The following is an 11,184-nucleotide window of genomic DNA, read 5'->3' as shown; positions in this document are numbered from 1 at the left end:
ATTGTTTTTCACTTGCCTGAATGATGTGATGTTCCTTGCATAGCCTTGGTCTTGTTCTTCTCAGAGCAGACAATACAACTTTCTTTAGTCTGAATGTCAGGTCATAATAGTTGAATCAGAAACAGATCAGCACATCCTTGTTTTAACACTGCCATTCAGTATGAGAGCTAGAACCAGATCAGCGCGCCCGTGTCTTGTGTTTTCCCACTGTTGCTATCGCTGTAACATGATGAAGATGAGTATTTTGAATATCAGTATTTGACTAATTTATCTATAAATACACAAGAACTGAAAAGTTAGTGTGAGTTCTCTGAAAAACACTACACAAAATAGACACAATACTGCTATATTCCCTCGCGGGCGAATCCACTGCGCATTCGAGTGAAAAACATATGTTCCATGGTATCTGCGGGAGCAACGCGGGGGCCTGGCGTGTTTTCTCCGAGAAACTTCTACCCACTTGGTAATTTGAAGTGCTCCTTCAAGTTTTAGCACATCTTAGTGTTAATTTTTTTTACACTCACCATTTTATTGTCAAAATAGACGTGTGTGGCAACGCGCCATCGTGATATGCTGCACAGCCCTTATATTTAGTTATTTACCCGTAAAGTATTTGAGTGCCCATCTTATGTCGTGCCTCTCTATCTTGCTTTCTGTCCTTCGCATGATTTAGAACCCTTGCTATTCTTCTTATACAAAAAATCAAAACCTACCAACCTTATTACCACATAACATATTCGTACACAAAATATTAATCAACATATATTTTCTCCATCAATAGTGAACATGCTCGGGTAAAAAATAAACAGGCACAAAGGTACAAAACCATCGGATGAATATCAGATGCCAAAACACATGTAAAAAGACATGATTCATGGGTATCATAATTATATCGCATGATAAAAAAACTATTCTTGCATATGACTTTATCATCACTAATATTATACTGCCAAAATGGACGGGCACATCAAACACGCGTCTTTAATGATCTAGTATTATCAAAGCTCAACACAACAAAACAGAGGAACATGTGAACGCTTTTGAGACAGGACTTCTTATAGCAGCACAAACATGCTAGTTCCCGGTTGATCGCCGGGGCGACGCGCGAACATAGAGCGGGCCGTCCATTTTGAGCGTGAGCATTGGACGGTACCCCACCGTGGAATCGCGCTCCCACATCTCAAACCTGAAGAGGTAGAGAAGAGCGGCTGCAAATATCTTCATCTGCCTATACGCGAACTCCTTTCCTAAACAGATCCGAGGCCCCGCCTGGGTTGAACAAGAGGACAAACATACATACACGTGAATTCTGGATCAGGTCGTAGTTTATTGGTCCCTGAAAATAGATGATTTCTTTACCTGGAAAGCGGTGAACTTGTAGGGGCTCTCCGGGACGAACACGCCGTCGTCGTCGAGCCACCTCTCCGGCCTGAACTCCTCGGCATCGTCGCCCCATAGGAACTTCATCTGGCCCATCGCGTACGGCAGGTAGTTCACCATGTCCCCTCTCCTCACAGCGTGCCCGTCCGGCAACGTGTCATCCGAGAAGCAATACTTGACATCCTGCGATGCAACAACCCATAATCACTTCCCCGGTCGTGACACAAATGGAAACGCAAATGCGGATGATCGGGGTCAACGAACTCACGGTGGGCACCGCCGGGTACAGCCGGAGGGTCTCCGTGAGCGCGGCGTGGAGGTAGTGCATGCTGCCGATGGCGTCTTCGGTCAGGCACGCCGTGAACTCCTGCATGCCGCCCGTGTCCTGGCGGTCGCCGGTGGTGGCCTCCCGCACCTCCTTGGCGATCTTGTCCTGGATGCGCTGGTCTCTGCAGAGCACGTAGAGGAACCACGACAGCGTCCCCGCCGTCGTGTCGCGACCGGCGATCATGAAGTTGAGTATGATGTCCCGCAGGTACTTGTTGTCGAAGCAACCCGGGTCTTTCTCTCTCTCTAGCAGGAATCTCGACAGTATGTCCTCTTTCTTGGCCTGCCAAATCAACAAATGTCACAGATTTGCTGCCACCAGGCAAATTTTCTAAGGGGAATTAAAGCTCACGTACGAATTCTTGCCCTTCTCTGCCCATCTGATCGATCTTCTTCTCGATGACGGCGTACACGAAGTCATCGATGGTGCGCACCGACCGCTTCATGGCCGCCTCCGACAAGATGTTGAGGAGCCTCTTGGCCTTCCATAGTGGGTCCAGGAACCGGTACAGCACCTGCTCGCTGGCGTCGTCGAACGCCCTTGCGAACGCCGCGCCCTCCTGGTTCGAGTTGGACCGGGACAGCGCGCCCAGGTTGACACCGAACCCAATCTTGAAAATCGAGTCCAGCGTTGACCGCATGAACAGGTTCTCCATGTCTACCCTCTCCCCGGCGGAGGCGGCGGCAGCCACGATGCCCGCGAGCTGGACAGCCATGTCGCGGAACACGCCACTGCTGTAGTCGCGGAGCATTCGGGTGCTGAACTCGAAGCTGGCGACCTTCCGTTGGTGCCGCCACTTGGTGCCGTCGACGTTGAAGATCCCGTCGCCGAGGAGGTCCTCCATCACCTCATGGGTCATGGTCCCCTTGCCGTAGTTGGCGAAGTTGGTCCGGAGGATGTACTCGACGTTGGCCGGGTCGACGGTGTGGATGGAGCTGCAGGTCAAGGTGAGCATGCGGAAGGTGCGGTACCTGCGGGAGAGCTCCGTCATGTACTCCGGCAGGCGGCCCCAGTTGAGCAGCTGGTGGAGCATGGTGCCGGCCACGGGTGGGTAGCTCCGGCGCCTCTTGCCGAGCAGGCCGAGGCGCGTCATGTACAGGCCGGCTAGGATCAGGAGCAGCGACGACAGCGCGAGCAGCAACGGCAGCGGTGAATCCATGGCCTGTGAAACGGCGCTGGTGGTGCTAGAGTGCGCCGTGTGGAGATTGAGGAGAGGAAGGCATATGGTTGTCGTTATTTATAGTATAAATTTTAAGATGGTCAGAACTATCATGGACCGTCCATTACTTTTGATCCAAGAGTCTAGATTGAACGAGGTAATACGTCATCTATGAGGTCACCCGCACTCATATTGGTAACTCTTTATTATTTTCGATCCAAGGGTATAGATTGAACGAGGTAATAGGTCATCTATGAGGTCACGCGCACTCATATTTGGTAAGTGTTAGAAAAATAGAAAACACCAAATTTGGGAAGTACGAATTTATAATATATTCCTACCATATAGAGATTGCTCTAGTAAAAGGAAAACAATTGTATTCTTCTATAAAAAATATTGTCATGAGTAATTCCTAATTAAGATGATTCATGCCATTAAATTTCATGATTTATATTAAGATATCATGAGGTCACATAACGTGACACTACATAAAATAAGAACACCTTTATTCATTCCAAAATATATTTATGGGTGCAAAAAAATTGCACATATATGGTCGACTATAGTAACAAATTTCAAAAGATAAAGAAATCATGGTGTCATGCTGGGTAGCAAACTTTGTCTATCTCTACTTCTAAAGGGGGACTTGGTAGCCTCTCCTTCATATTTTTTTGTGTGGTTTTATTTCGTCTCACCTTCCACCACCACCCCTTCATATTGGGTTTTTACCCTTCCAATAAAAAAAATTCTAAGCTTTTTAAACTCCCTTAACCAGCCACGTTATAAACGGGCAGGAACCTATAGCACATTACCAAACAATAAAATTTAATTTCGTGACAATCAGTTTCAAATCCTAATTTTCCTAACGCGATCCCTGCCTTTCTTAACAATCAAATCTTTATCTTCTCAATCTATGTCTTACTACCTAAAAAAATACATTCATGCCGCGCACCGCGTTCCGCCCCTGTTTCGGCGACCTCCCTTCGTCGACCTGCTCCCGCATACAACACGAAATCTCCTTAATCTCCGGATCCCTTTCCCATCAATCCTCACGGGGTGTCTTCCCTGCTTCCATCTACCCGTCGTCTGCCCTCCCACCTTTGCCAAATCCCAGCCTCAAGACGGACTCAAAATCTCATATCCGACATTTAGGTCGCGTCAAGAAAGGTCTTGCAAGCCAGGCTCTATCATGTCAAATGAAGTGCACAAGTCTTATTAGCTCAGCCAGGCTCTACCATGTCACTTGTGCAAGGGGGCCAAAATCAACGTACTCAACCAAACACGTCCATAGCTTTCTCTAGCTCTAAAATCTTTATAGTGTACTTCAAAATTTGGGTTCAACCTTTGTATTTAAAGGGTGGGGTTCTTTTATAGTGCACCCCTAAATTGAACATATTGAGTGCCAGAAATTAAGCGAAACAAAACTTAATCCACGTTTCGCGATAACATACTCATTATGAATACCTGTGTCATGAATAAAATATGGTACTATATGTTGATCCATATGTACTCCCTCCGTGTCACTGGTTAACGAGGCACCAGTGCCGGTGTCTCTACGTGCCCGCCACTACTGCTTTTCACCCATGAAGAAATTAGCAAACGTTTAGCAATGGCGAGCAGTTTCTTGCACCCACCATTGTAAATTTTCCAAAATAGCTGTGGCGGGTGCATGTTCACGCTGGCCACCTATAAACCTTTTCCTAGTAGTGTTCTTCTCTTCTTTCTTATTGAAGTGCATGCTCGTACAGTACATGTAATCCCGCCCACACGCCGGCGCTCCCTTACCTTCCCGCATCTACTTCTCTTTTGTTTCATGTTGGATCATGTTGCCCACGTCTCTGCCGCACCTCCTCGCTCACTTCCCTATCCTTCCTTCATATCTAGTCCCCACCCTCGCTCACCGACCATGCCTCCCATGCTATGGCCTCGAGTGGTTCAATCGACTATTCGAGGGGATCGCCGCTGCGCCGCACCCTATCCGGATGGTGGTGCATTACGTTGGCGCTGCTACCTCCGTCGGCCCCTCCTACTCCCACGCCGACGCATCCACTAGCGGCGATGACTCCGGCTCCAAAGGGGGCCTCTTGGACACTGACGAGTATGTTGTCACTGTCGCTGGCGGGCTCCTTGCCAGCACCTTGATGAGAAGATCCCTACTATAGATAACACACACGATCCTCTTGACTACACCAGCTCAAGTTCTAGAGATGTACAGTAGGTACCAATGGCTAGAGTTCGCACACGCCGACTGAAATATCAGGCATTTTCGTCTCTAGAAACGCTTTCAAGCCGTGATGAGTATTGATTTGGCTTGTAGCCCTAAAGAAAATGAGATTTAGCCTGTGGGGTTTTCTTTTCTACATCAACTATCTGGTCTCGATGTAGGGTAACAATCCACAAACAGTAACATTTTGGATTTTCAGAGGTTTTGTGTTGTTGTTTCGTCTCAAACTTTTCATGTTCATTCGTCGGCGTCATTGTAGTTAACTCAATCAGCACGCCAAGCAAGCTGCCTGACCGATCGATCTGCTAACAATCGGCTTCGCCACGGCACCTGTGACGAAAACGAGAACACGGACACACCAGGTGGCAAGTGCTCGTTAAATAACGAGAACAATATGCCTTCCTCAATAATCCAGAGACAGAGGGCGCACTGAACCAGCACCATACGTGACCCAGCGCCGTTTCACGGACATGGATTCATCGCTGCTGGCCGCGCTGTCGTCGCTGCTCCTCCTAGGCCTAGCCCTGTACCTGGCGCGCCTCGCCCTGCTCGGCAAGAGGCGCCGGAGCTACCCACCCGTGGCCGGCGTCATGCTCCAGCAGCTGCTTAACTGGGGCCGCCTGCCGGAGTACATGACGGAGCTCTCCCGCAGGTATGGCACCTTCCGCATGCTCACCCCGACCTGCAACCACGTCTACACCGTCGACCCTGCCAACGTCGAGTACATCCTTCGGACCAACTTTGCCAACTACGGCAAGGGGGCGATGACCCATGACGCGCTGGAGGACCTCCTCGGCGACGGGATCTTCAACGTCGACGGCGCCAAATGGCGGCACCAGCGGAAGGTCGCCAGCTTCGAGTTCACCACCCGGGCGCTCCGCGACTACAGCAGTGGCGTGTTCCGCGACATGGCCGCCGAGCTCGCGGGCATCGTGGCCGCCGCTGCTGCGGCCGGGGAGAGGGTGGACATGGAGAACCTGTTCATGCGGTCGACGCTGGACTCGATTTTCACGGTTGGGTTCGGGGTCAACCTGGGCTCGCTGTCCGGATCCAACCAAGAGGGCGCGGCGTTCGCCAGGGCGTTCGACGACGCCAGCGAGCAGTCGCTGTACCGGTTCTTGGACCCGCTCTGGAAGGCCAAGAGGCTCCTCAACGTCTCGTCGGAGGCGGCCATGAGGCGGTGGGTGCGCACCATCGATGACTTCGTGTACGCCGTCATCGACAAGAAGATCGAGCAGATGGGCAGAGATGAACACGAATTCGTACGTGAGCTTTCTTGATTTTGCCTGGTGGCAGCAAATTAGTCGTGACATTTGTTGATTTTGGCATCAGGCCAAGAAAGGGGACATACTGTCGAGGTTCCTGGTGGAGAGGGAGAAAGACCCCGGCTGCTTCGACAACAAGTACCTGCGGGACATCATACTCAACTTTGTGATCGCCGGCCGCGACACCACGGCGGGGACGCTGTCGTGGTTCCTCTACGTGCTCTGCAGAGACCAGCGCATCCAGGACAAGATCGCGCGGGAGGTGCGGGAGGCCACCATCGGCGACCACCAGGACGCGGGATGCGTGCAAGAGTTCACGGCGTGCCTGACCGAAGACGCCATCGGCAGCATGCACTACCTCCACGCCGCGCTCACGGAGACCCTCCGGCTGTACCCGGCGGTGCCCACCGTGAGTTGACATTTGCGTTGCCATTTTGCGCACCGTACAGTACGTCAGGACAAAGGAAATGATTATGGGTTGTTGCATCGCAGGACGTCAAGTGCTGCTTCTCGGATGACACGTTGCCGGACGGGCACGCCGTGAGGAGAGGGGACATGGTGAACTACCAGCCCTACGCGATGGGCCGGATGAAGTTCCTGTGGGGCGACGACGCCGAGGAGTTCAGGCCGGAGAGGTGGCTCGACGACGACGGCGTGTTCGTCCCGGAGAGCCCCTACAAGTTCACGGCTTTCCAGGTGAGCGAGTGACTACCAAATCATCACAAAAAATATATACGACCTGGTCCAGAATTCCATATGCATGTATGTAACGTGTGTGTATGTTTGTCCTCTTGTTGAACCTAGGCGGGGCCTCGGATCTGCTTGGGAAAGGAGTTCGCTTACAGGCAGATGAAGATATTTGCGGCAGTTCTTCTGTACCTCTTCAGGTTTGAGATGTGGGAGCACGACTCGAGGGTGGGGCACCGCCCGATGCTCACGCTCAAAATGGACGGCCCGCTCTATGTTCGTGCGTCTCCCCGGCGATCAACCGGGAACTAGCGTGCTGGCTACTATAAGAACTAGAAGATGCCATGCACGTTGCTGCGGAACCATTTTCGACAATCATTGTGTTATATAAAGAATCAGCAAAAAAGAAAAGGATACTAATATAAACTTGATGGGCTATGTAATCTAGCATGATGTCACCAAGATAAAGCAATGATTCAGACCATGTTGAGTAGAATGTTGCTAAAACACAATGCATGTGCAAGAATTAACTCCACGGCCAACGACTAAATCACGACACTGACTATCAGACTTGCATATGAACAACTGAATGCACTCTCTAAATCCCTGAAGCTAAGCTGTGTTTCTGAATGACAAAAGTGAAGCACCGAAGATAGTAGTGGACTAAATCTCAGAAAGAGGAAAAATGTGACAAAAATGGCTTCTATGCCGACGGCTGCCCTCGGCATATGGCCGTCATCTTCGATTTCCTCGGCAGCGCCGAAGGTTTTCCATAGCCATGGGCAAAAAAATTGACGTCACCGTCCGTTTGACGTCGTCGGGACACGTATGCTATCGCAAAGCCCTCGGCATATCTCGCCACGTGGTAGCACCCTGGTGCTCCTTGTGAGGTGCTTTGCCGAGGGCAAAGCTTGGATCTAGCTCCCGAGCATGACCAGTCATTCGTGTTGTTATTCTTATTTACTGACGTGAATAGCCGGAAATTCACAGGGGCACGCCGAGCATGACCAGTCGTTTACGCAGTGATACGTGCACTTGTGTGCACTGCAAATTATAAAAAACACATGCAATTCTTTTACAATTTGAATATGCACTAGTGCAGAACCGGGCTTTAGCGCCGGTTCGTAAGGGCGAGAGTGGAGACTAAAGCCCCCCCCCCCTTTACTACTGGTTCGGCACGAACCGGCGCTAAAGTGCCACCACGTGGCACGAGCCAGGCCCGGGTGTTGGTAGACCATTAGTACCAGTTGATAGCACCAACCGGTACTAAATGTTTGGGGGGGTTTTGGTTTCAATTTTTATTTTTCCATTAATTTTGTGTTTTCCATTTAATTCTTTTTTGTTTGCTGGTATTTTACGATACTACATATTGTACACGTTATGCATATATATAAATAGATTTTCTCGTAGAACCGATCATATATATATATATATATACATATATATATATATATATATATATATATATATATATATATATATATATAATCGAATGTCTCACAAACACCATTAATTATTCACACATACATATATATGATCGGTTCTACAATTTCTCCTACATGTTGTCTTGGTGCCTTCGGAGCACGATGACAAGTGGTTCATGAGGGCGGTAGCGGGTAATAGTTTTCTCCTTTAGGATCTATGACCTGGTCGAGCAAAAATCCCGCTATTTCCTCTTGAAGTGCTAGTATGCGCTCCGTTAGTAGGAGCTGCTCCCACACCTCTCTGAACTGTTACGAAGGAGATCAATATGCATGTGTATTAGTTCTGTGACTATATATCGATAATGGTGTAAAAATTTGTGAATAGTTTCTGACAAACGTACCCAGTCCTGTCTATCAGATCTGCTCCTTTCAGACGCCATCATGCGAATGTTCTCGCAAACGTAGAATGCACACGGTTCAGTCCCCGGCGCCTGCTTCAGGGCCTTTACGAGAATTGAATTTAATCAGGTAATAATTAATCAAGCATGATAATTAATTAATGGTATTGAAACAAGAATTAAAGAGATGGTAGCTAGCTAGCTAGTACTACTTAATTACTTACCTTGGGTCGATACCAAAATAGCTTTTCTCGCCATTTTCCTGGAGTCACCTTGGTGAACTTTGCCCAAGCCCTGCCCGCCGGCAAAGAAAATTAATAAAGGGGTTATTAAATAGTTCATATCAGGAAATGACGAACTAAATAGGCCGAGATATAGTTAATAATGATTGAAATTACCACCATGCTGTAGTCACTTTCTTTTTTAAGTAGTGAGTCCATTACTTCAACTTTTCCTTCTTCAACTTTAATGTCTAACAAGATCCAGTGGTACCTGCATGCGCATACGTTTGCATGTATAAATTAAGCGGGCATGTGCATAACACTAATCAACTATAACCCTAAACCCTATACACTTGTTAACATCTAGCTAGTAAGCAAAAACAGAATTTGTAGTACAAGACAGTGTGACTCATTCGAAGTTGTAAGGAAGTAGTATATCTTCATTGGTATTGAGGCGCTTCAAGAACTCTAGCATGTTTTTATCTACATCTTGTCTACACCATTCCAATTTCCATGTGTATTCATTAACGGTATTTGGGTCAATGAACCCAATGCCATAGCGTCCAGCTTTTTTCATTTCATACATCTTCATCCTGCATAATACCACAAAAAAGAATATATAGTAAAGATATATAATTACAGGTAATTAATGATCAATCAATGAGCACTAGAGCTAGCTTGAGACTTAAATTACAGAAAGAAATCACTTACAGACAATAGCAACTGACGATAGATTTGTCGAGTGCATCTTGATTGAATAACTGAAAGTTCTGAATACTCAACGGACAGAGCTTTCTTATGGAAGTAATGCTCTTCCTTGACTTGCACCATGAGGGACTCTCGATTGGAACTCTTGGTAATTTTGATGTACCAATCATGCAATTTATACTTTCTCGTTGGGAGGTTCTTGACCTCCTCGGGCTCGACCAAAGGTTGGCCCCGGACATATTTCCGTTTTATTTCCTCCTCTCTAAGGGGAGACATGGGCTCGACCTCGAGGAGTTGTCCAATAGTGATCTTGAGCATTTCAGCCTGCATTATATGCTCCTCGGTTATTACCACATCGCCCAGCTGGGGAACGTTAACAGTTTGCCCACAATAATATTGGGCGCGCGTACTCTCATGTGTTGTTGGCACAACAAGCGGGGGGGTCGATTGCGCTGCCTGTTCTCCCAGCTGGGGAACGGTTTTCCCACATTTTTTGACAGCTGCTTGTTGGCTCGAGCTCGAGCTCGCTTCTTTTTTAGTCGTGCTCGATGTGCCTTCCTGATTTGGCGCTCATAGTCTGAGTCAACAGGCTTGGGAGCTGGTTTTCTTGCCATATGAATAAAGTGGTCCATAACTTTCTCAGGCACTTTCTCCCTCGGCGGCGGTGCCGGTTTCGGTCCAAAATGGGAGTCCACTTCGGCCCTCACTATGGCTGTGTTTTGCTCCTCGGTCATGTCGTAAGGCCTCTGAGGAAGAGGAGCGAGGCTTGGACCATATTTATATCGCTTTCTCCGCCTGTACTTCCTGTACTACCTCGACTCGTACCACTATGCACCATAGCTGCGGCGTGTCTCTTCTGCGATTGCTGAGGCGGCGGAGACGGCTGACGTGGCTAAGTTGGAGCAGGAGGAGTGGCCTGACACTGTGCCGGACTTGAAGAAGGAGGTGTGGCCTAACACGGTGTCGGACTTGAAACGGGAGGAGTGGCCTGACGCTGTGCCGGACTTGAAGCAGGAGTCTGCTCATGTGTTCATGGACTTGGAGGAGCGGGAGTCTGCTGACACGGTGGCGGACTTCGAGGAGGAGTCGGCTCACGTGTTCGTGGACTTGGAGGAGCGGGAGTCTGCTGACTCGGTGGCGGACTTCGAGGAGGAGTCGGCAGACGCGGTGTCGGTGGACTTCGAAAGACTATGCAATCCTTTCTCCATAGGATGATACGATGTGGCCTCTCCCAGTGTGTGCTCGTCGTCACCTCCAGGAATGTCAAGCTGTAGCCCCGAATATGGGTCCACCACCTCATCGACCAAGACACAAGCATAGCCCGCTGGAATCGGGTTGCAATGGAAGGTTGCTTTGGGGGTAATTGTAAAAGCAACGGCGTCCGCCACCT

The 11,184-nt window shown here is 49.0% G+C and overlaps 2 protein-coding genes across 2 annotated transcripts; one reads left to right on the top strand and one right to left on the bottom strand.

Moving 5' to 3' along the window:
* Positions 1-873: 873 nt before the first annotated feature.
* LOC109777314 (cytochrome P450 704C1) lies at positions 874-2,914 on the bottom strand. Its single transcript, XM_020335966.4, has 4 exons — positions 2,064-2,914; positions 1,649-1,990; positions 1,360-1,563; positions 874-1,269 (listed from the first exon to the last, which is right to left on the bottom strand). Exons 1-4 carry the CDS (start codon positions 2,865-2,867, stop codon positions 1,075-1,077), a joined length of 1,545 nt encoding a protein of 514 aa, XP_020191555.1. The 5' UTR covers positions 2,868-2,914; the 3' UTR covers positions 874-1,074.
* A 2,466-nt stretch (positions 2,915-5,380) lies between these two features.
* LOC109777315 (cytochrome P450 704C1) lies at positions 5,381-7,539 on the top strand. Its single transcript, XM_073509966.1, has 4 exons — positions 5,381-6,353; positions 6,424-6,765; positions 6,849-7,052; positions 7,161-7,539. Exons 1-4 carry the CDS (start codon positions 5,562-5,564, stop codon positions 7,353-7,355), a joined length of 1,533 nt encoding a protein of 510 aa, XP_073366067.1. The 5' UTR covers positions 5,381-5,561; the 3' UTR covers positions 7,356-7,539.
* The last annotated feature ends 3,645 nt before the right edge of the window (positions 7,540-11,184 follow it).

Source organism: Aegilops tauschii, chromosome 3, assembly GCF_002575655.3.
Source record: "Aegilops tauschii subsp. strangulata cultivar AL8/78 chromosome 3, Aet v6.0, whole genome shotgun sequence".
NCBI classification, from domain to species: Eukaryota; Viridiplantae; Streptophyta; class Magnoliopsida; order Poales; family Poaceae; genus Aegilops; species Aegilops tauschii.
This window is presented reverse-complemented; position numbering and strand designations above follow the sequence as displayed.